Source organism: Ipomoea triloba, chromosome 3 (genome assembly GCF_003576645.1).
Source record: "Ipomoea triloba cultivar NCNSP0323 chromosome 3, ASM357664v1".
Lineage (NCBI taxonomy): Eukaryota > Viridiplantae > Streptophyta > Magnoliopsida > Solanales > Convolvulaceae > Ipomoea > Ipomoea triloba.
The window spans coordinates 15,740,836-15,766,787 of NC_044918.1; the positions used below are offsets into that span (position 1 = coordinate 15,740,836).

The following is a 25,952-nucleotide window of genomic DNA, read 5'->3' on the forward strand; positions in this document are numbered from 1 at the left end:
TATATATATATATATATATATATATATATATATATATATATATATATATATATATATATATATATATATATATATATATATATATATATATATATATATATATATATATATATATTAGAGAAAACCGCACAATTACGATTTTTATCCCCAATACGTAGAGATTTAATTAAAACATGTACTATGGAGCAATTTTCTTGTAAATATAGAATTTGTTTTCATATTATTTGAGAGTAAATATGTATGAATAGATTATGCAACGCTAAAAACACATTGTTTCTAGATAAGTAGTTTTAATTTGTACCTACATTATTTTGGCCTACATAAGTTTTGAAAAATCAAGAAAGGCTAAATGTTGTGCATCAATACTAGGCAGACCACTTAGACCGAAATGAGAGATCGAACATTAGGCAAACCACTCGAGCCGAGTCGGATCACTTAGGCTGAGATCAAATACTAGACTGTATGTATCTAAACCATGCATTAAAAAAAGAGAAAAAAAAAAAAGAAGAAGAGCCACTATTAGTAATTTAATTTAATTAAAATTTGGGCAAACTCCATGAGATAATCCTTTGGCGCTGCGGCTCTTAGTTTGTAGATTACCATCCTCACCTACTTCCACTCTACGTACGAAACTTGGCATTAACATTAAACCCTTTCCCTCTAATAACCCAAACCCTACTCCAATACCATCCATCCACGTGTCCTCTACCCCACCCCCACCCACACCCCGCCCCCAGATGAACCAAGACGTGTGTATAAAAGATTAGGCGATTTAGGTCACCTCACTCCACTCTCTCTAGTCTCACCCCCTCTGATCTCCACAACCCCTTTCATATTTTTCATCACCCTTTTCCAATCACACAATAATTATATAATAATTATATATTATTTCCCTATATAGTTGTGTATGTATATGTGTCTCTATTTATATATATATATATATAGCCTCGCTTTAGATATTGAGCAGTGGCTTAAGGGTTTTTTCCTTTTCAAGTTTTCTCTCACATGCATGCAGTGAGCAAAGAGAATATATATCAGAGCTTGTAAGATTAATCTTTCACTTCTCATTCGAAACGTCGTCGTTTGTAGCGGGGTTTCGATTGGTTTTGGTTCAGAAATGTCGTCTCGGATAGTTGCGGAGAATATTTCACCGGCGAGGGATAGCGTGCCGTTTTATGATCGGAGGCAGCAAGGCGGCGATGATTTGGAGATGTCGGCGTCAGTTGGGGCGGCGGCGCCGGCGGTGTCGCCGACGCTCGGGCATCTGTTGAAGTGCGTGGGTGATGTTCGCAAGGAGGTCACCGGAGATGAGACGCCGGTGCACCGTGTTCTCGATGTGAGTGATCCCGGCGGGTTGGAGCAGAGAGCGCTGCCGTTCGTGTTGTCGTTTAACAATCTGACGTACAATGTGAAAGTCCGCCGCAAGATGGCGGTTCCGGCTGTGTTTCAGAGCCGGAGCAGGATGAGCGCCGCCGCGGCGGGCGGAGAGACGGTGGTCGCGAGGACGAAGACGCTGCTGAATGATATCTCGGGGGAGGCGCGTGACGGAGAACTCATGGCGGTGCTCGGCGCGTCGGGGTCGGGGAAGTCGACTCTCATCGACGCGCTGGCGAACAGGATTGCTAAGGAGAGCTTGAAGGGCAGCATAACGCTGAACGGCGAGCCGCTGGATTCGCGGCTGCTGAAAGTGATCTCCGCTTACGTCATGCAGGACGACCTCCTGTACCCTATGCTCACCGTCGAGGAAACGCTGATGTTCGCGGCGGAGTTCCGGCTCCCTCGGACGCTTTCAAAGGCGAAGAAGAAGATGAGAGTGCAGGCGTTGATCGATCAGTTAGGCCTCCGGAACGCCGCCAAGACGGTGATCGGCGACGAAGGCCACCGCGGCGTCTCCGGCGGAGAACGGCGGCGCGTGTCGATCGGAATCGACATCATCCACGACCCGATCATCCTCTTCCTCGACGAGCCGACGTCGGGGCTCGACTCCACCAGCGCGTTCATGGTGGTGAAAGTTCTCCAGAGAATCGCTCAGAGTGGAAGCATCGTGATCATGTCCATCCACCAGCCGAGCTACCGGATCGTCGGTCTGCTAGACCGGGTTCTCTTCCTCTCCCGCGGACAAACGGTTTACAGCGGTTCACCTTCCAATTTACCGCATTTCTTCTCCGATTTCGGCCACCCGATTCCGGACAGCGAGAATAAAACCGAGTTCGCCCTGGACCTAATCCGGGAGCTGGAAGGCTCGCCCGGAGGAACCAAGAGCCTGGTCGAGTTTAACCGAACCTGGCAAAACACAAAGAGAAACGCGACCGGAATCCCCGAACCGAACCCGGTCCACGGTTTATCCCTGAAGGAAGCCATCAGCGCGAGTATTTCCCGAGGAAAACTAGTCCCCGGAGCGACTAATGACGCCAGCACTACGTCACTGGTCCCCACCTTCGCCAACCCGTTCTGGACCGAAATGGTGGTTCTATCCAAACGGTCCTTTAAAAACTCGAGCCGGATGCCCGCACTTTTCGGGACACGGTTAGGGGCGGTTATGGTGACTGGATTTATCTTAGCCACGATGTTCTGGCGACTAGATAACTCGCCTAAAGGAGTACAAGAAAGGCTAGGCTTCTTCGCCTTCGCGATGTCTACTACCTTCTACACGTGCGCCGACGCGCTGCCGGTGTTCATCCAGGAACGCTATATTTTCCTGAGAGAAACGGCCTACAACGCCTACCGGCGATCCTCCTACTGTCTCTCCCACGCGCTGGTTTCCTTCCCGTCGCTCGTCTTCCTCGCCTTCGCGTTCGCCGCACTCACGTTCTGGGCGGTGGGGCTCGACGGCGGGAGTTCCGGATTCTTCTTCTACTTCGGCATCATCGTCGCCTCATTCTGGGCCGGGAACTCCTTCGTCACGTTCCTCTCCGGCGTCGTCCCGCACGTGATGCTCGGATACACCATCGTCGTCGCCATCCTCGCCTACTTCCTCCTCTTCAGCGGCTTCTTCATGAACCGCGATCGGATCCCGCCCTACTGGATCTGGTTCCACTATCTCTCCCTCGTCAAATACCCCTACGAGGCCGTTCTCCAGAACGAATTCGACGATCCGACCAAATGCTTCGTCCGCGGGATCCAAATGTTCGATAACTCGCCGCTCAGCGCGGTGTCGACGCCGCTGAAAGAGCGCCTCCTGAGCACGATGAGCAGCACGCTGAACATCAAAATCACGGCGAACACGTGCGTCACCACCGGCGCCGACATTCTGGCGCAGCAGGGAGTGACGGATCTCAGCAAGTGGGGTTGCTTGTGGGTGACGATTGCGTGGGGATTTTTCTTTAGGATTTTATTTTATTTCTGCCTCTTACTGGGAAGCAAGAACAAAAGAAGGTAAAAATAAGTCAAAAAAAAAAAGTATGGAGTATTAATTACTCACTGTAAAAGTTTCTGTTGAATTTATTTTTTTCTGTTTCTAAAGTTATAAATATATGATAAAGTTTTTACTGTTTAATCTGAATGTAATGGGAATTGAAGTTATGTTTCTTTTCACAAGAATAATAGAGTATTTTATGCATGTTTAATTTATCACGTAATATAACTATCAATTTATATTAAACTTAGGTCTAGATCACAGGCTTATCACTGCATGGCGTGTATGCATGCAAAAAGAGATTAAATGGATTTCAAAAAGTCAAAGAAATAAAGTTATTATCGAAAATTCGAATTGAAGACTCGATCGCCGTAATTAATAAAAAATTTAGAAAAGAACAACATGAGACTAATTATATAATATGTGTGTGTGTGAAGATGAAGTCAACTAGAATACAATGTAGGTGACCAATAATCTCCCCAATCAAATGTATTCATAAGGTTCAATTTGTTGCCGGAAAGGCAGGCTGGTAAGATATTGTTAGGAAGCTGGGAATTAATTGATACACACTACACAACTTCAATTCTTACTTTTCTATATATATATATATATATATATATATATATAGGGCGCGCTCCAATGAGAATGGGTGCCCAGGAGAGAAATGAGAACGATTCACAGCTGTCCACGTGTCCAGATTAACGAATCAGATATAATTTCAAAAAAAAACGACGCAATGGTATTTTCGTAAATATCTCGAACTTTGGTGCAAGTAAATGTGTTATAAGTGCAAGTAGTTGGTGTACAGTTGCAAATAAAAAGTGCAAGTAAAATCACTTACAAGTGCACCTATTTTCACTTACAAGTGCAAGTAATTTACCTTATTAACATTCGTGCAACTAGGTGCAACTAATTATACATTTATACCATTAGGTGCAACTAGTTATAACGTTAAGTGCACTTAGTATTGATGCTCAATGTACATTTTACTTGTGCATGTAATACATTTTACATGCACTTGTGCACCTATTTCATTTACAAATGCAAGTAATTTACCTTGTTAACATTCATGCAGTTAAGTGCGCGTAGTTATAACTAAGTGCAACTACATCTGGACACGTGACACGCGGTGATTGGTCCGCAGTTCTCTCCGGGGTGATGCATTCTCATTTGAACGCAGTCATATATACATATATATATATATATATATATATATATATATTGATCCACATAATATACCAGCATTCGGAGATATAATATAAGTTACTTAAAACACATTATGATATTTACCTTTTCTATCCGTCTATGAAACTGGCGTGATGAGGGACTAAACTTATCTTTTTAGTATTTCATATTAAAAAGTCATAAACTTAACAAACATTATATAACAACTGACATAATAACTTGCATCACTGAGTTTAAGCATGACATTAAAAATAGAAAGTTGAAGTAGATGGATGGCTTGGGAGATACAGTTTGAATTTAGATTTGAAGATTAGGTGAGCAGTGTGCACGCAAAAGACCTTTCAAATTACGTATGGCAGACAAGAAACCTGTTTGTGTTGAATTTTATTATGTATATATTAACACTTCAATTTTGGTCATATATTGACAACATAATTAAGGAAGAAGCTTTGGTGGCCAACCTCTATCTCTATATGTGTGTGTGTAGAGGGGGGGGGGGGAGGGGGCATCTATACTAAACTAGGTCTACCTAAATTCATCTCCCAACATGGAATAAGTTGAAATACTATTTTAGGGGTTTGAATTCTATATCTATTATCTAAACTTATGTAATTAAAATATCACAATAGAATCAACTAAAATTTTGTTGTAATTTGGCTTATCAATTTGCTCAGTTCTCGCATGGTGATTGCCCGGTAATTGCTTGGAGATTATATATATGATAATGTAGTGTAGAGAAGGAAAAAGGAGAAGAACAAGAACAAGAACATGAACACAAGATCACAAAAGCTCTCAAAAGCCCCATCTTATTAATCTATCAAGATGTATATATATACAATAATACAACCCTTCATTTTCTCAACAAATGAAGGAGTTAGATAAAGGGCAAATGAAAAGTCTAAATATAATGACCATCAATATATATATTTATAACACTCACCCTTGGCCATTATTTTACCATACTCATGCCTCGTTAAAAACCTCGCTAGAAAAACCCTTTGGGAAAAACCTAGACGAGGAAAAGAGTACACGAAATATGTTAAACCATTGTGTTGCACCGGTTGCCTCATTAAAAACCTTAGCCTAAGAAAACCCAGTGGGAGAAAAACTTAGCTAAGGGAAAAAGAGTACAACCATAAGCCTTCCGGGCATAATCTTCAAGATTTCTAAGGTCTTCAGGACTATTTATTCAAGTGCACCTATATCAGTTGCCTCATTAAAAACCTTATTATAAGAAAACCCAATGGGTAAACTTATCTAAGGAAAAAAAAAAGTACAACCATATGCTTTCGGAGCATAATCTTAAGGATTTCAAAAGTCTTCTTGGATTGTCCATTCTAGTGTAGCTAGAGGTTGTCGCTCCCCCTGAAGATAACAATCTTCTAAGCCTACGCATTCCAATTTTATAAACATATTACTCAAAATTGGATGCAGGCAGAAACTTGGTGAACATATCTGCCAGATTGTTCGCGAGGGTAAACTTTCTCAACAAGAATTTTACTAATCTTCTGGAGTTCATGTGGGTAGTAAAACTTAGGTGCAATATCTTTTGTAAGGTTCTCATTAACAAACCTATTACTTGCTTGGGCAACACAATCTTTATTTGTCCACCTGCGACATTGGGGGTAAAAATATAGCATAACCAGTTTGGGACTTGGCATCATGGGGATCAAAATAAAAGAGCCAGTACCCAAGTAGCCCGCCAAAACCACGTATTGGTTTCTCACATAAATATCATAATCTTTTATACCTCGAAGATGCTAGAAGATATGTTAAACATCATTTCAATATTTCATTGTAGAGGAAGCACTAAACGTTGCTAGCAATTTCATCGCAAATTCAATATCAGGCCTGATGCAACTATGGAACTTCTAGTTCCCTAATAGTGCTCCAATAACAACGATAATGGACTTCCAGTCCCAAAATATCCTTATTATCATCTTCGAGTCTAAATAGTCCCTTATCTACTTCAAGAGATTATTGGACTACCGTTAGTGTGATAAGTAAATGATACTTATTCATATAAAACATCTTCAAGACATTTTTTCAAGTAGGCTAACTGGTATATAAAACTCTTTCAAAGAGAATCTCAATCTTCAAGTCGAGGCAATACTTGGGTTTCCCAAGTCTTTCATTTCAAAACTCCGTCTTTCAGCATGAGCTAATATCACCAAGCTCTTTATGTGCTTCAATAACATATAAACCATCAATATCGACTGAGAAGATAAAATAAAAAACTCCATTAGCAATTCTTTAACGAACACATAATGGTACATATTATTTGCATATTCCTTCTTCGGGAGGAAAACACTCAGTCAATAATATTCAAGTCATAAAAAGACTTTTGTAATTTAATGATACATGTTGCGATTTTCACTTTCCTCATTTCAAAAGTGTTAAATCCATCAGGGATTTACAGATAAATATTAGCATCTGATAACCCATAAGTTTGCGGTCATGACATTCATCAACTGCATATCTAAATTTACAATTCACTGCCAATGATGTTAATTAGCGGAATGTAATGCCATATGTTGTGGGAAAGTACATTTGATTAAAATCAATTCAGGGTCTCTGCGTAAACCCTTAAGCTGCCAGTCTCGCTTTATATCATACCACCAAATTGTTTGTATTTCTCTTTTGTACAAACACTCATTTGTAACCTGCTGGGTTAACATTAAATGGTGTACATATTATAAAGAGAATACAGTTTTAGTGAGCTGAGTTGTACATGCCTTAATTGCTCCTTTATACATTAAAAAATCAGGGCACTACCGGTGCCTAGCTCTGGATCCAGATTCTTATATATTGAGAGCAATTTATAAGGCAATTGTATTGTCGACAACTATAATATTTTTCATAAGATCTCCCATATATATAAAATTCATGGCAATTTCTAAATCAACCAGACTCTAGCCATTTCTCAGAGATATTTTTATCTGGTTGTTCCGCATCCCCAATATTATGATTTTGGGTGTACCTGTAAATTTATTGGGGGTTTTCGTCTTCTGGACGAATGTCTTCAAGACATACTTCTTTAAGAGATTTCAAGAGTGACAGAATTTTCTACTAGCTAGATTTAGCTTTCCACGGATTCTTGTCTGTTATACCAATATGTCTCCACACTTCTAGCGTCAAGGAGCATTGGTAAATACATATATGGTCCAAGTTGGGGAAGATAGATGAGACCTAGTCACTCTTCTTATCAGTATATATATTGGCATATTAGATATCTTCTGAACTTCTAGTTCAGTTTACCTCTTCTGAACTTCTAGTTCAGTCTACCTAATACGTGGGTTTAAATACTGAAGATCTTTTTTATTAATCATTCCATGAAATTTCTCGGCATTCTATAAAATTTGGGCTTTTATCTCCCCCTAATGCCGTGAAACGATCTTCATCAAGTGTGCAGTTAGCGTACCTAATTATATATTGATCCCATATCATGGGCTCAAGTATTTAAACAACAGACGGAGGCTTTGATAGCCCTTGGAGGTACGCAATGGCGGTGATATAGTAAAATAGAATGCACACTATGAACAAAACGCAGACAGGGAAATGTTTGATCTTATACCACGTATTAGGAGTTAGGGGGAATAATTATGATATGCAGTGGGTCAGATTCTGATAGCATATAAAACTGATGTCCCCAACAAGAAAATACATAGTTTAAGAATTTTCTTCCACAAAATATGCTTTATATAATATGCACTTGAAGGAATCTGACTCACCAAAAAAATATTTGCCCAAGGCAACTCACTAGCTCATCCCATATTATAATATCATTTGGGTCTTTAAAGCCTTTAAAAAATGTACCGCAACATATAAAGTACCCAAAACATACACACAATCATATATGATCAAATATGAAAGCATACATATCAAATGATATTATAAGGGTACACAATAATCATAGGAAAACTGGGAAACTTGTCAAATAATATAGATCTTCATGATCTCCCAAACATCTCTATCCTCAACTTTCCATTAGTTTCACTCATTGGTTAATTTGCTTCGTGCAAATTCACATGATATAATTCACTCCCTCATTTGCTTCGAGCAAACTGATATGATATAATTCATTCCTTCGTTTGCTTCGGGCAAACTGATATGATATCATTTGCTTCTATCTTTCAAACAAATAACATCTAAATTAATCATATCATGTATGTCATAAGTCAATGATCATTCTTATAAAGGGGTATACCACTCCTTAAATAACACAGAATTGCACTAAGACATATTCATAGGGAGATTTGATATCTTGGCATATTAAATTTAGTCAAAGGAATATTATCATAATTCGTTGATAATAGCAATCCTTCAAGGATTGATATAGGATTTTTGGAACAAATTCAACTTTGAATTAGCAACCAGCCAATTGCATACGAGGGTCACGATTTCATGCATGAGAAAAATTTTCATAAATAAGCATCCAAACTAAGGGAAGTAACTCCGAATTTTCATAAATAAGCATCCAAACTAAGGGAAGTAACTCCGGGAAGTAAAACGAGAACATCCAAACTAAGGGAAGTAACTCCGGGAAGTAAAACGAGAAGTAAGATTATAAGGGAAGTAACTCCGGGAAGTAAAACGAGAAGTAAGATTATAAAGGTAAGCTTAGAGAGGTAAGCTTAGAGAAGTAGACTTCTGAATAGTAAATTTCAAATAGTTAAACCGAGTAGTAAAATCAGCAAAGAAAAACAGTAAATTTAAATCTCTTTGCACTCATAAGTATATATATACTTCTCGACCATGCAATAACTTTTCAAATATTGCGGTCACGTATGCTTCAGGTATAAGCTAACTTCTCAAATACTTCAAGCATGAGCTAACTTCTTAGATGCTTCAGACATAAGCTAACTCCTCATACATGAATATATTTTCATGCATTACTCAAACATTATAATGACACCAATCATTTTTCATCAATACCTCATCATTTCGTTATCATCATTTATTACAGTATTTGCTTCAAGCAAACTAGAACCAACAAGATGAGCTTAGACTCATTCTTCAATGACAAAATGCTTTGGTGCGCGGCATGTAGGGATCAATACCCTTCACACTAACATTGAAAGCAAACTTCTGGCTAGAATTTTGCCTCAATAAGTATGGTGGTCATTGATTACCTTGATCACTTTGCTTCTTATTTTTGAGCTCGAAACTCATACCACACCAGTTGTAACCTCGACCTCAACCCCTTATAAAGTTGCTCGACTGTGCAACATTATGTGCTTCAGGCACCAGTGCAAAGCCAACAATACATGCATTTTGATTCTTCATCAACAACTAGTTACATTTCTTAGCTACAATGAGTGCTAATCAGCTTAGAATGCTTCATAATTTGTTGTCTTGTACTGCTGCTAGAGTACAAGATTACTCGCATGAAAAGTATACATAGTATTTTCAAATAAGTATTTATCTGAAACTTCCTGTTTGCAGAGTTTTAATTGCGAGACTATTTTATGCGGAGCTAAATTATAGTAAGTTACTGACTTATAATCTTAAAACTCGAGATTAAAAGCTAGTCAAATTGTGCCTAAGGAAGGACAATTGATGACTATTGGTCGAAATGGTCCTTCAGGGACTTCCAATCAAATACTCATTTTTAAGGTCGCGATTCAAGTGGTGACGTATGAAAATGAGAGCTTTTACCTTCTGGGTATCAGTGCTCTGCGACTTAGCAACAAAAGCTTGTCTCAATTTCTTAGATGCCAAATATATTCAATATCTAGAATCCTAGTTTAATAATTGCTTCCACCATAAGAGAGTTCAATAAAATCACATTTGGCAATGGAGGACATGATCTACAAGATCATAATTTTCATGTAACTCTACGAAGCAATATGTGACAACAATGGGAAAAACCACTATTTTGAATACATGTTCAAACAATGGATGAAGAAACATCATTTTACATAAATATGCGTATATATATGTATCTTAGTATTCTGATGCAAACATAGCAATCCGATACAAGCATAATAAGAATTGATTATGCATTCGATATCCAAAGTCATAGAACATACATGGATACATATACATACAATTTGGTATATAACCACATGTATTTACCATTTTCAAGCATCATGGTTCATGTAGAGCTTAATTCATATCCATGATTCAGGAGGATAAATCAAGAGAATTTATATTTACAAACCCATGTATTTATCCCAAAACTTTAACCATAGCTTGATGAGGGGTTCATATACTCACAAGTAGTTAACAAACATGGAGTATTATCACACTAATTATCAGAAGCACACATATACAGATAATAAAATCAAAAGGGAGAATACTCATTTCGCAGAAACAAGGATTGGAGGTTCCAATTCATATTGGAAGGCAATATGCACAAACAAAGTCATAGATTTCATAATAAAATGCACAAGACAAGATAGCAAGCATACCGTTCACCGAAAATCACGATAGAGACTCGTGCTGATAACGTGTTGTAATTTGGCTTATTAATTTGCTCAGTTCTCGCGTGGTGATTGCCCGGTAATTGCTTGGAGATTATATATATGATAATGTAGTGTAGAGAAGGAAAAAGGAGAAGAACAAGAACAAGATCACAGAAGCTCTCAAAAGCCCCATCTTATTAATCTATCAAGATGTATATATATACAATAATACCAACCCTTCATTTTCTCAACAAATGAAGGAGTTAGATAAAGGGCAAATGAAAAGTCTAAATATAATGGCCATCAATATATATATTTATAACAAATTTTTAAATTTTATTAAGGAGTACTTATTATTAGCTAAATAAAATCGATTAATGCGCCGTCCTGACTCCTGAATTATTTCAGTTAAATAGCGCGTAACTGCTATTCAAATGTACACTCTACTAGGTGAAACCTGCATCCTAACCAGCAAAGGACTACAATGACGTAAACAAACTTAGATTATTCATAGTTGTCGGTCCAAATTATTTTTTTTTAAATAACGATTCCCATGAAAATTCGAACTTAAAATATTATGATTATCAAATTAACTATAAAACCAACTTAATTATGGTTTTCCCAGGCCATAAACTTTGATTTCTATATGGTTGGAAATTGGATCCTTGGATTGCTATACCAGTAACGTTGCATATTGGACTAGTATTATTATATTTCAATATTGGGCTATAGGTCATGAGGGGGTGTCTAACTCAATCCTTTTTTTATAGGCCCAAATACTGGACCCCACCACATAGTTGCATTGAGATTTTCAAAATACATCTTTAATTTTAAGAAAAATGTTAAATAAGCTACTAAAGTATTAGTATCAAACTAGCTTTGTTGGCTCAATAATATATATTATATTATCATTGGATAAATATTTTTTGCATTCACGTTGGCATTTTTATTTGATGGGTGTACATGAAATAAAATATGTGGCCTTCAATCTTCCATGTAAACGTACCACTGAATCTGAAATTTTGAGACCAAATAAAATTAAGAAGGAATTTTCTGTAACAGGAAAGAGAAGAAGTTGTTATCCAATCCACCTCATATCACAGAGCTCAACAAAACCGAAAATGGCGACGCTACCATTCTCCACTCTACCACTTCCAAAGTCGAATCCATTATTCTCTCCATCCTCCTTCAAGCCACACGCACATCCATATCTCCGCTTCGTCGTTCGAGCCACCGGCGACGATTCCGCCTCGGAAACTGAAGAAGAAGCGGACGCCCAGACAACCGGCGACGCGGACGACTTCGACTCGCGCCTCTCCAACGTCCGTATTCGGTACCGGAGCGGCCTGGGGAAGAAAGCAGAGCGCAGGAAGGCTCGGCAAGGGAAGAAGGTGGCGTCGGAATCGGGATCGGGAATGTACCTCCCGCCGGTGCCGCTGCGGGAGGCGGTTTCCGAAGGGCTGAGTGTGGAATTCGGGTTCAGCCCGTTTTCGGAACGGGTTAACGGGCGGATTGCGATTCTGGGCATAACCGCTTTGGTATTGGTGGAGCTGGCGACGGGTCAGGGCGTTATAAAGTATCATACGCCGGCGATAATTCTAATTCAGGTTTACTTCGTGGCGGCTGTGGCGGCGTTGTATGTTAAGTACGAGAAGGAAAAAGTTAGTGTGTGGCCATCAGAGAAATGAAAATCATCGTGCCTTTAATTTATTTTTTTTCCAGCAAAATTGTGAAATTGCCTTATTATGTTATATATATTCCAATGTTTTATATTTTTTTTTGAAAACCTCCAATGTTTTATATTAGTTTTATACATAATCATGGTCGAGCTCTAGTACTAGTAACTACAGTGTGAGAGGAGTTTCACCTCTCGACTCTTGTGAGCATTAGGTGATCCTCTCAAACTGTTAAATCACTGTAATTTACTCTTTTACAATTCTACGAGTCTGGGATTAAAGGCGATTTTACCTTATGTGGACAAGTTTTATACATGAATTTTGTACATTTTTTAAAACTTAATTTAATCAAATTCGAAATCAAATCAATAACCATTTACGGAGTAATAAATACTGGAATGAAGAGCCAGTTTTGCTTGTGATTTAAGTGCAACTATATGTAAAGACTAAATTGTTTTTTCTTTTCACTTAAAAATGAGAAATTTTACCAACTGTAACAATTTCACTGGAAGTACTGCAAGCTAGATCAAGCTATTCAGCACACCCAAACACTAAAAAGAGCATTTTAGGGGGTGCCCAAAGTCGTGTAGTTTGGAATCTGGCTGGCTTCATTCATACAGTTGTGAACTCGCAATCATTTGGCATCAGTACTGTTACTGGTGATCTTTTCATGAAATGGTCCAAATTCCCAATCAATTTTCTGCATTGCAGCTTTCTTGCCAAAGTCTGCAATCGGTCGTCCAAGCTGCAGCTTCTTTTTCGATGTTTGGCAATCAATCTGTGTCGTTGAATAAAATTGGATTTCCTAAGCAAGACTCCGAGTTAGAAAATCATTAACTGCAAGACTGGCATCTCCATGGGATACAGCATCTTCAGGTTCTGGCATGAAGAGACTAGATGCAGACGTCTGCAAAATTAAGCATTCGGTTGAGTTAAGACCACCAGAAACATTACAGGCAGGTTTTGTAAAAGCTATTTAATCGGAAAGATAATGGAATAAGTAATCCAGTTTTAAGGTTTAAGGTTATTTTAAAAATAGACTATGAAACTTACAGCACTTCATAGTTCATTTGAACCAATAATTTATGACTCGTATAACATCATATATCATAATCTATAATTGGAAGCTTAGAAAAACTACCTAATCTAAGACAGTTTATTTTGATCTTTAACATAATAATTAACAAACCACTCACAAAAAATAGGTTTTTATAGTTGCAAATCTGCAGTAACAGGTTTTTATGGATATGCATTTTGTGTTTGGGAGGAGGAAGCAAGAAAAAAAAGTTCATTTGCTTTGAAAAATAATAAGCGACTCTGGTCTTTGAATAAAAAAAAATTGTTGTCCAAAATTACTCCATAATTCCTTATCTAAAAGGACATTTTGTTGTCATTGAAATTTACCTATCACCACCGTTGATAGTGATGCACAGACCAAAATTGATTTGATTTTGACCCCGATTTTATTGATAAGCTAGATAGGAAGGATCTGAGTACCTCAAAATACCACTATTGGTAGCACCTTTGCAATGAATAGAAAAGGTAAACATACCTTTGTGTCAAGGAGCATTTCTCCAGAATTATCTGAACTAAGGCATGCACCGTGTGCCTTCAACCATTCCAAACATTCTTCCACACCATCTGTCTCCTTTGTGTCACTGGCATCAGTTGTGGGCAAAATACTAGCAAACCCCAAAACCTGGGCAATGTAAGGGACGGGAACTGTAGGACGATATGAACGAGACATACATCTTACAGCAGCATACCGCATCTTTTCAACAAAAAGATCTGCAGCCAACCAGGTATACATTACATCCAATGCTGAGAAATTGTACAGCATAATAGTTGCATGGTAATGGAGGCAATGTAAATAATCGATGAGAACATTTACCCATGAGACAGGTGTTAAGATTTGGAGCTGTCCTATACAGTCTAAAAAACAGAACATAATTTCCAGAGGCCACAGCCATACGGACTGAAAGAGCATGCTTAACAGCTGCATTTTCTCTAGCTTCAGATGATAATCTGATAACAATGGACAATAGATATATTAATATACCAGGTCCTCATAAGAAGAAAGCCAAGCAGAGACCAGTGTATAACAAGAATGTGATCCCCAATGAAGTGATGAACTCAAAAATAAAGCACTGAATTGTGTGTACAGATTTTCTTAGAACTTCTGTAGTTTCTCTTCCTAAAATAATCCAAAAGAACAATCAAACAAAGAAGCATAGAACAATCTACCAAATCTTCTATTTTGCTAGTAAATTACACACAGTTTGGCACAACTTTGACAGTATTCATCATTCATCAGGATATGGCTACAAGTAAAGGGGAAGAATATAAATATGTAAAACAGTTTTGTTCCTAAGATACTCCAAATATTTTGCATGTGTAACTGAAAAATAGAAAACATGTCATAATTTGGAGCCAAGTCCTGTAATCCAGTTTACCTGATCGATCATGATTGGCCTGTTTACAGGCTTCATATAACTGAGAATATCATGTTCAGTGTCTCTACCTAATAAGCAGAACCATGCAACTACATGGGAACTCTGAAGTCCCCATGAGAGATTGCAGTATTATCCAACCATGTATAAGATAATATAAGGTTCTACACATTCTATTTTATGCCTTGCAGATCAGTTTACTATACAAGATGAAGCATGATAAGAGAATTGAACTACATAATAAATAAATCCTCCAAAAAGAGAACACCACCAATTACTTCCAGAGTATAATAAAACAAAATAGAAGGATAAAGAGAACAGAGAAGGTAAAGAATTGCTGGAACCAAATGATAGTTCCAGAGAGACGAGCATTCATGAGCGAGATGACAGGCAAGTAAAAATGGTGGCATCTATTCAGTTAAATACTGAATTTATAACAGAATATTCTGACAGGTTCAAGACAAATAAAAATTACACCAAATCCAACACAACAAGGTCACTCACCTTGACATTGCTGATAGGAGATCTCTCTTGTTATTGGAGTGCAAAAGTGCACACAGTAAATTATATGCCGCAAATTCCATATTACATCCACTAATTCCTTCACTATAGAGTGTTTTCAGTTGCGATTGGCACTGCAGAAGCCAAGGTCAGGATAGTTAAAATTTTGGGGGGGAAAAAAAAAAAAAAAAAAGAGAGAGAGAGAGAGAGAGAGAATTAAGGATACTGATTCACAAACACACACATATATAACAATAAGTGAATATAGATGAATAATCAAAATAATATTCCTAACAAATTTTCTCTACAGTTGCAGATCATCTTCTAAATTCTCATTGGCAAAATCAAATTGTGCCCAGCAAAAGTCAAGGAATTAAACAAATGAAATTCAACAATGAATAAAAATAAAAAATAAAATAAGAGCCCCTCACCCAAAAAAATATAATAACAATAATTCCTTAGTAAATATGAATGTGCAAACCTGATTATACTCTGCCAAGTCCCCTGCTTCAATTGCTAATCGAGCATGTGTTTCATAAACCTGAAATAAGCAGGCATCCACAGAAATTTTCAACAAATCTCACCAAAAGAGTTAAACAAAAGAATAAAGATAAAGCATTATATTTGAAGAACAGACTGTCAATGCTTTGCTCAATGATATGAGAATATTAACAAGGTGAAAATATGGTTTTAATGAAGAAAGTGGACCAGACAAATATAGCCAAACATATATACCCTGACAGTTAGCCCATTATGAATGCGTTGTACAGTAAGATCTTGCCGTATAGATTTTAATTGATCACATCTGTAGAGGTAATTTTTTGGCGAATGTTGAACCATAAGTAGAGCTTTCTCCAACACCTCTTCAGGTCTTACCTGCAAATGAAACTCAGTTAAAAATAATTTCTAAAAAATCAAACATGTTGCATCACTGTAACCCCATCCAACATGTCAGATTGTTCTCTCTTTCAATCAAAAAATCCAACAGAAAAGATTAAGAGTTATACTGTAGCAGGATCAGGTGCAGAGGTAAGGCGTAAATAACGCTTCTCAATTTCTTGGCAGGATCCTTTGACAGTTAAAGCATCCCAGTCAATATCTTCAACAGCTTTGCTACCACTTTCCTCAGAACTTCGGCTAAGCCATAATGCAGTTGCCCGTCTAGAATATAAATTTCCAGCTCCAACACTCTTTGTTTTAATGTGGTTGCTTCTTGCTTTATTTCCGTGTCCCTTTTCAAAACGCTTTGAACGACTTTCTCGTCTCTTTCTTTCCTCTGGTGAATCAGCAAGTGTAATTGTAGCAGAGTAATATGCAGTTAAACTCTCTTCCTTTAGTTCCTTATCACTATCACTGGATGCTTCGCCATTATCAGCTGCATTCAGATTCTCTCCAAGACGCTGCCTCTTAGCTGCCCTCAATGTATCTGCGCTGGAGACTTTCTGCTCTGATAAGGAAAATTTCACATGACCTAAATGATGCATCTTGCTTTCTGTCTTTTCATTTGAAAACTGCAGAAAATAGTCCTGAATGAGACAGGTATTCAATTGTATAAATCAACTGGGCTAAAAGGGTACCGGTTTCAGACTAGACTATAAGAATCTGAAACTCTGAAACATGTTGGGGCCATGATTATTTAGGAAGTCTTATTTTATTACCATTACATTACATAGTTTAGATATTAAGAAACTAGTCAACTACTATTCTTTTCCTTTTCCAACTATTATTCTTTGTTCTTTTTTACTTATGTTTTCTTGCCCGTGATGTGAGCATATAACAAACTCCAATAAGAGCATCCACAACAATGAACTGGGTGTGCAATTTCTGTTTTTGTTTTTCTTTTTGTTTTTTTTTTTTTTTTTTCGGAAAACCCGGAAAAACTAGCATATTGCAGGTAAACCCCTCTCTCCTATGCCATATCATACTCTCTTTCCTCCACACAAGTAAAAACCCATGTAAAAACTCCCATCGGAGATGATCTAAGGACTTCTTTTAATTGCAGGTATAGGGATTTAGCTAGGATCAGACTTGGATTGGATTAAATTATGGTAGAAAATAGGGAAGATATGAAAGGATCTAGATCTCAACTGTATATCAAATTTGAAAAAGAAAAGAAAATGGTGTTGTATAGTAGGATATCAATCCCTGACAAATCTCAGGTTATTGTGCAGAGGAAGTACCAAATGTGAGTCAATAAAAAGAAATAAATTGCATTCTGTATGTTTGCTTGGGTAAAACAAATACCTGTTTATTCCAACTTCCATATTTTATAGCATTAGGAATTACAGATTCCTGTTTGTCCATTGGTTTCTCCTCTGGCACAGGCTCCCATCGACTTTTGAATCGCCTACTAGGACTTCTTTTACACTTTGAATTTGGAGTTGAAGTAGAAAAGAATAGACCCCTGCAAAATAAGTCACAGATTGAACAGACTGAATATCATCATCTACACTGGATGGCTCAAGGCTTATAACTAAAGTAATAGCTTCTCTATCAACTTTGAGGCTGCAGAAGGCTTTGCGGGAAAAGAAGACTCAGACCCTTTAGCAATAGGAATCCTATAATGAATATTATTTATTCGAGTGAATAACAGCCTACGGAAATGTGAGCCATTTAATACGGAGTATTTCAGAACTTCTGGTTCTGACTTTTAAAGCCCCTTAATTTATAATTGGGTGTAACTCCTCAAGTTGTATTTCCATCTTCTGCTTCACTTATTCATTCAGTTAATCCCTAACCACTTTATTGCCATTTTGGGGTGGAACCAACTTGGAAAGTATAACTTGATAGTGTTATGGTAATTGATAATCTGTCATTGTTATCAAATGACAATATTGAGAACTTGTTTGGCCCAACTTGCCAAGCCTAATAAACCTCTTTAAATTTTTAGTATTTGGATCTTTGGATCAATTTCTACTTTTGGAGTGGATAAGCTCCAAAATAAGTTGGGCCAAACAAGCATACAAGCCTGTCAATAATGCTTAAAATTGGTCTTACATAATAAATACTATCTTTCAATATCCTTTCTGTGTTTTTAACTCTCCACGTTATCTTAGACAACTTAAGCAAACCCCTTTTTTTTTGAAAGGTAAGCAAACCCCTATAAAATGTATATTCATTGCATATTTGCATGTCCTACAATGTTATGTCAATCAAGCCATTGAAACAACTCCTGAATTGCATCCCATTTCTGAGATCTTTCTCTTATTGCTTTCGTTGGGTTCAGCATATCACTCTTCACTGATTACCTATTCAGAATTTTTGAGGGACTATCTAATGCAAGAATATGGTTTTCATCACATTGCGTGATTACATAAAGGGGGAGCTTCTGTTTTGTTCTAGTAATCTGAGTGATGTTTGTCACAAAAGCTTGGGGGGATGACATGATATTATTACAAGGATTTTCAGTTGAAGAGTGAAAATTATTCATATGCCAAAAATAGGTCCTAGTGTAGTTTCAAACTTATCAAATATCTAGGTCTTATGTGGTCATAGGGTGGGTTTAGTACTTCAGTCTAGTGGTAGGTAAAGCCCATTGCTTCCCAAACATTTGGCTTAGGTTCAAATCCCATGTACACTAACCCCACCTGGCGTGTGTGTGTGAGGCCTATAGGGATCTGTATGTTCAAGGTTGATTGTAAATGTCCCTCATTAAAGACACCTTAATTCTATCATCAAGCTGACATTATCTAGCATTATAAACACAAAATTGAAAAATTAATATAAATATAAAGCATGTTGAGCAAGTGGTGTGCATAGGTCGGGCATGTCAGCATGTGACTTCTTCATAGAACATCCTATTTGAACATCCATAGAAATGAACTGGCATGTACACACAAAAGGATAAGTGATACATGTGAATTTAGAAAGATCAAAGATATTGAGATCACATACTCCTTATTAACTCCATCTGAATTGGACAGGGGGAAAAGAGGTTCAGTATCCCAATCTTTTGTAAAAAGTGTGCCATCAGCAGTAGCTTTCGAGATGATCTGAAAGGACAGACACTATTACAGATTAGTAGTTAATGGTGCAATAATGAATCTCTGGTGACAACAGATGAGCCATGATCAAAGAATACAGCTCTGAAGCAACTCAACAAAATCAAGGAAAAATGAATTCCTGGGTTTTTCAAGGAAAAACAGGCAAATAACACAATGGGAAGTATATCTAGTCATCTATTGATTAAAGAAAGAAATGAGAAGAGCCAACTGCCATCCAGAGGTCTCAGAACAAGTAGTTGTGGCATACTAAAAGTAAAGGAAGTGAATCATGCAAGCATATCATCAAATACAGCTCAAAGGAAATGAAGGAAAATAAATGAATAAATTATTGTGAATTTACCTATGGCACTAAAGCTCAGTATTCCTCAAAAAAAAAATAGAGATGAGAAATTTTGAATTGATTATTGTTGCACCAAGCCAGAGTACTAATATATCAATTACACTATCATAGAAGGGATACTCATTTGAGTTAATTGGAAAGATCCTTCTTCCAGATAAGAGGAAGTAGTCATGCACCAGTACAAACTCGGTGCAAAATTTCTAGCAGTCTTGAGTTTATCATGAATTTGAGATTGTGCCATAAAAAATAAGATGACTTAGTTCAGGGGTACAAATGGATAGGAGCAAATAGTTAAAATTGCAACCTAACATATTTGTCCATTTGTGGAGTAATGTGAAGATATGGCAAATATGTACACATGACAGTTGACAGGAGCAAGTGGTTTCCAAAATCCACAGTCAGAAGCAAAGCTTCAATGTTAGACTGAATACCTCTTTCATGACAGCTTGGCAAGATGCCTTTTCAGAGTCATCTTTGCAGCGAGCTAAAGCTCTTTCCACATAACCCCGCAACGACTTTGGAAATGCACCATGCTGCAAATAAGAATATTTGTTATAAAGTAGTAAGACTTGTCCATTATCTCACTCTGTAAAATATGTGTCCTCAATATCTAGCACAATGCAAAGATCCATGGAGGAGCAAGTGAACCAGTTAACTTGTTGAGCACTTAGGTAAAATTTTGAAGTTTGTTTAATAAACTAACTATTCATGTTGTTTATGTTCACAACCATGCTCATTTCCATTACCTAAGAAGCTTGTTTAGATACTCATTTAACCATTTGTTTATTTGCAATATTTTGAATATTTTGTTAATCAGGTGTTCTTTTCCTATTATATTTGTTCACAAATGATAAACAAGCTTGTTTGTGAAGAAGTTAGGTAACAGAGCCTCATTTGTTTGTGAACACAAGCTAGAACTATTATTCATAAACAAGCTCATTCAAGTTAAACGAACCAAACACAAATGAACACGAACATTAAATGAACCAAGCTTGAACATAATGTTAAAAGCTTGGTTCCTAAACAAATGAGTTTGAACACTTGAAAGCTAAAAGAGCTGAGCTCAAGCACACTTTGTTCAAATACTGCCCTTTTACACCCTAGCAAAAGACAACCCAAGCAAACTGCTGATGTAAGCACAAGCGTCTTAGGAAATTGAAACACTCATCAAGGAGAGAAGGTACGGCAAAATTTCAAAACTTAGAAGATTAAAACACAGGAAATGATCATCTTAGGTCATTTTAAATTGTCCTTTACACCAGTATATAAATAAAAATCCATATTTTATCAAAATAATCAATTAAAGGGAGAGAGAGAAGTTTACCTTGAGAATGGAATCAGAACCTTGAGAAGACACCTTTTCATTCTGTTTAGGCAAAGAAACACTGACATAGGCTGGTTTTTCAGCTGCAGTAGTTGCAGAGCTATCCTTATCGGTTTTCAGTAAACCCACACCCAAAGTTGAAGTTATTCTAGGATTTGTTGGAATCTGCAATTTGCTTACCCTGTGCGTTTCTTCAGGTGGAACTGTTTGTGGAACAGTCTGATGGATGTTTTGCATTTGTGTTTGATAACTAGAAGGCATTTGATGAGAAGTTGGATACTGAAAATTAGGTCCTGGAGGACCTGTGGTTTTTGGTTGATTTTGAATGCTTTCATAAGTAGGAGTTACATCTGATGGATTCTGAACATGGTGTTGCACTGAACTAGATTGTTGATTTTGGAAAGCTGGAGCCCAATGGTTCCAATAACTATCATGGGCATTGCCACTAACTACAGTAGACTGGTCAAAAGAAACACAAAGAGAACTGAATCCAAAGTGCCTATATATAAAAAAATAACAATAGTATATGTACAAAAGTAATTGGAAAAAAAAAATAGAGAAAGATATCTGTCAACTTTCAAAAAACTACAGCACCAAATAAAGAAGAATCAGCTACTGGTTTAAACTTTAAACTTTTAATATAATAACAAGTCCAGTAACCTAAAAGTAATAAAGCTTCCCTCTACACTAGTACACTTACAAACTAATTCCAAATGTTCTCAATTTCAAACCTAAGTGTCATAAAAATAATTCCAAACTAGTACTGCAAAATAATAATGACGATGAATGATGATGATATTGAGAAAACCTAAATGTCATAAAAATAAGCCATTGAAGAAGTATCAAGCATCAGAAACCATACTTGCTTCACTAAAGAAATAGAAACCTAAAATTGTTAACTAACAGCAATCATGATTTTAAGTGAATCTGAAGATTCCTGTTCGTTGTGTGCTCAACCCCCCGTGTCCCGGTTGATGCAAAACCTTGTGCATTACCACATACATTTTTATTAAAGTTCTTACTGGTATAGTTAAGTTGTTTGGCTGGTTAAATTTTGTTACACTCAGCATAAGGCTTGCTCCAGACATGCAAGTTAGACAAACACTTATGAACTATGATGCCTTTCTAATTTGAGTAATTTCTTAGACTAATACAGAGCAGCACCCCACTCCCACCCCGAGGCCCAAAAAAAAATCCTACAACAAAAGAAGATACGAGTTACATTACTATTCACCTTTCCTATTAGTTACATCGTATGAATGGACATGCACTTCTTAGAAGTAAAAACACAGAAAACATGTTAGAAACATTCACTTAGGCATGCATAAATTTCAATTGATAGTTTAAATATTTCTTGTTAACAGCACACTAAGACAACACCAAACCTGCACCGTAGGCAATTCAGATGTAGTAGACTCTGGTTTCCAAGATGGAGCATGAGGTGCCGGTGGTTGGCTGTTTGCAGCTGTGTATCCGCCACTCACACCAGGAATAGGACAACTCAAACTAGGTGCGTTAGAAACAGAAAGGTTTTCTGTCCCAGGAGCACAAGTGACTTCTGTCTGAGATGGAGTGTAATAGTTTGCCCATTGGTTATATTGTTGCTGATGTTGTGAAGCAGGAACAGTAGCTGTAGAACCATAGGCAGCAGCTGAATCTGAACTGTAGGTATGATATTGCTGAGAAGGATATGTTGCATATTGATCGTACTGATTACTGTAGCCACTTGGGTAACCTCCAGCTGTCTGATAATTACCGGGATTGTAGTAAGTGCTTGAATAACTTGCAGTCCCAGCATAAGATCCAGTATTCTGAAATGAGGAAAGAGGCTGATAAGGAGCACCTGTATTTTGATATGCTCCTACGGGTTGAGCATATGATTGATTAGACTGCTGATGATAGCCATTGTAGTAAGCTGCATAACCCGCATTGTTGTAGCCATATGGATTGGTGCTTGGATAAGTGGAATAATTACTGTAGTCTTGAGGAACACTAGCTGCTACTGAACTCGAGGCCGCACTAGTAGATGCCACACTTGATCCATCTTGGATGTTTGTAGAAGTAGTATTTGCTTGTTGATCATGGTGATAACCGGGATTGGAAATAACACCATTCTCCCTGGCATAGTTATCAACTCCATGAGCAGTCCATGATGTCGCTACAGAGGTAGGAGGGGCATAATACGACGATGTATAATGTTGGCTTGGATCAACAAACTGATGATTCTGACCATTAGAAGAGATAATTCAGACATTAAAACAATGAATGGCCATATATAATATATCAAGTGCATGTTTGGCCCAAATAAGAGATAAGAGGCAAAAAGACCTTTTCTAGAAAGAATTTATTTTTAAAAAGTAAAAACACACACATTTTACAGTGGACCTTTTAAGGATGTGAGAGGTAATTTTGAAAGAGTAAAAAGTTCATCAAACACCCTCCTCTTCTTCAAAAAGAGCTTTTCAAAGAAACCTCAAGTTGGAGATTCACAAAAAAGAGACTGGTAGCCTCTTAAATAAGAACTTTGTAAAGAAAACCTATTCCTTCCCAGCTTTATGGCTTTTTGGATCATAAAAGCTTCAATAAGCTGAAGGCCAAGGAAGCACCATTTCACAAATTTCACCATGAAACCAAAAGATACAGGTACAGAATATCGAGAGAAGAAAAAAGACAAGCTGCAAATAGAAGTTTCCATCTTCAGCACACTAGGCACAAATGTTTTTCTGATCTATTTGCAGCCCTATGAATTCTACATTACTATTTTCACTTTGCAATTTTAAGTTGGCCTATGGCAACCAGGAAATTCAATGCATTCAGAATCCATATGTAAAATGAATGGCATTAGCAGTGATAGAAAATTAGAAAATTAAATGCATCTGCAGCAATATCGAAATAATTGAAGTTCAATACTTATAGACTTTGACTGCATACAATTTGGGTTTACAAATATGAAAGACATTGGCTTCCCAGTCCCTAAAAGGAAGATGATCAAATCATTGTCTGTTCTTGGGTCATGTTCACAATCTACTTATGCATGGTTGCTAATAAATATTTAGAAAGAGGCATATAATAAGGCCAGTATTGCATCTATAATTCTATAAACCTCACAAGTGGAAACATCAGAGCAAAGAGAAAAAATAGCAAATTTCTTTCATCAAGCAAAAAGAGGATATGTCCTCAGTGCCTCCTCTCAGGCCCTCAGTTTAACACAAAAATTAGAAAGCAGAAATATCTCTATTTCACATTATACTGGAAGTCCTTTTATGTTTTATATGAATGCTTAATATTACTTTTTAATTAAAACTTTATCCCTTTCGTGAACTGAAACTTATCAGGCTGAAAGGAGTAGTACTTAGTTCCTTATGAAAGTTTCTTATATTATGGAAGGATGAAGTACTTCATTGTAATTGGGCAGGGATGAATTAAGAGGAAAAAGCGCCATCCCATTTTAGTGGGATTAGGCAATGTCATTTGGATAAACAGCTCAACTATCGTTATGGCATTTAACGGCTCTAGGGATGAACTCATTTTGCCAACAACCTTTAACAGCAAGTACTTTCTTTAAATTGCATCTATTTAAGCAATTATTTTCCTCATTGAGTGAGTTTTACTTGAAACTTGCATGCAAGCCATATCTTCCTAAAAGAATCATCTCAAGAAAATACGGGAGGCCATGAATTTTCCCTTTGTTTCTACTTTCAAGCTCAGATCATTAACCTCTATTCTCTTTTATTTCTCTTTTTCTTTTGCTGAATCAATTCATATAACAAGACAACTAAAATCAAGCACAAACAGCCACTAATGCATCACACTTTGACAATTTACCTCCTGCAAATTGGGCATAAAGGTAGGTGCGGCGTCGGCAGCTTTGGCTCCTTGATTCATCATCTCCTCGTTACATCCCCTGCAGAAAACTGAAGAATCCAAATCAATTAATTAAACAAGTACAATAAATACAAATCCCAACCCTAAAATGATCCCCTTTTTCCAACAAGAAATCGAACCTATAAAAGAGAACAGTAACAAATCAGCTCGAACAAGTAACTCTTCCTCCTCCTTGCGTATTAACAACAGCAGATTGAGACGAAAAAGGTATCAAAAAGATATGACAGCAACAGGAAAAATGAAAATAAAAAAATAAAGAAACAACAAAAAGAAAACTGTCTGTATGCGAAGAATATCAGAGAATTTGCAAAACGGAACGGTGAATGGAGCAGAAGAAGGTCGTCAATGCAGAAAGAGGTCTTTGATTTGATTTATATGCGACTGCTGTATTTGAAATTGGGCTTGCATACATAGCATACACAGTATTATTGTTGATTCAGATTTTCGAGTTTTTTTATTGAGTATACAATATTTTAACCCGTTGTCTTCGTCGGGTCGTGTTTGGAGGCTCTGTTTGGGCACGAAGGGAAATCAATGGGAGTGCGGGAAAATTATTTGTGCACAATTGATTGAAGTGTATTCTATTCATCAATTTTCAATAGCCTTATCAATGGAGTTTTTTTACCCTTTTTTTTATGAGTTTTTGTAATTGCGATTAAAAAAGATAAAATATGAGGAGAAAAATATTATTCAAAAAAAAAAAAAAAAAACTAAGGTCGTCAGGCGCGCCTACGCGCACAGCAGCAGAGTATAGTAAATTAGTTTGGTCAGCTTTTACTGTATCATTATCCATCATTTACATAAGCTTCCCTCCCCCTCTCTCTC

The 25,952-nt window shown here is 37.2% G+C and overlaps 3 protein-coding genes across 5 annotated transcripts; 2 read left to right on the forward strand and 1 right to left on the reverse strand.

The window, feature by feature from the left end:
• Positions 1-872: 872 nt before the first annotated feature.
• Positions 873-3,566, forward strand: LOC116013747 (ABC transporter G family member 6-like). The gene has a single exon (XM_031253660.1). It carries the CDS (start codon positions 1,118-1,120, stop codon positions 3,377-3,379), a length of 2,262 nt encoding a protein of 753 aa, XP_031109520.1. The 5' UTR covers positions 873-1,117; the 3' UTR covers positions 3,380-3,566.
• Positions 3,567-11,989: 8,423 nt separating this feature from the next.
• On the forward strand, positions 11,990-12,919 carry LOC116014419. Its single transcript, XM_031254474.1, has one exon. It carries the CDS (start codon positions 12,069-12,071, stop codon positions 12,633-12,635), a length of 567 nt encoding a protein of 188 aa, XP_031110334.1. The 5' UTR covers positions 11,990-12,068; the 3' UTR covers positions 12,636-12,919.
• Positions 12,920-13,033: 114 nt separating this feature from the next.
• On the reverse strand, positions 13,034-25,643 carry LOC116014418 (SAC3 family protein A-like). Of its 3 annotated transcripts, none has more exons than XM_031254472.1 (14): positions 25,247-25,643; positions 25,068-25,146; positions 22,628-23,467; positions 21,243-21,701; positions 20,350-20,451; positions 19,469-19,566; positions 17,819-17,978; positions 16,582-17,100; positions 16,310-16,450; positions 16,056-16,115; positions 15,578-15,708; positions 14,515-14,648; positions 14,176-14,411; positions 13,034-13,530 (listed from the first exon to the last, which is right to left on the reverse strand). In XM_031254472.1, the coding sequence occupies exons 2-14, from the start codon at positions 25,128-25,130 to the stop codon at positions 13,429-13,431; spliced, it is 3,045 nt and encodes a 1,014-aa protein (XP_031110332.1). In that variant the 5' UTR covers positions 25,131-25,146; positions 25,247-25,643; the 3' UTR covers positions 13,034-13,428. The 3 variants fall into 3 exon arrangements, with proteins under 3 accessions (XP_031110332.1, XP_031110331.1, XP_031110333.1); XM_031254471.1 differs by having other exon boundaries at positions 25,068-25,156; positions 25,247-25,642; XM_031254473.1 differs by having other exon boundaries at positions 16,582-17,085; positions 25,068-25,156; positions 25,247-25,639.
• Positions 25,644-25,952: the final 309 nt, after the last annotated feature.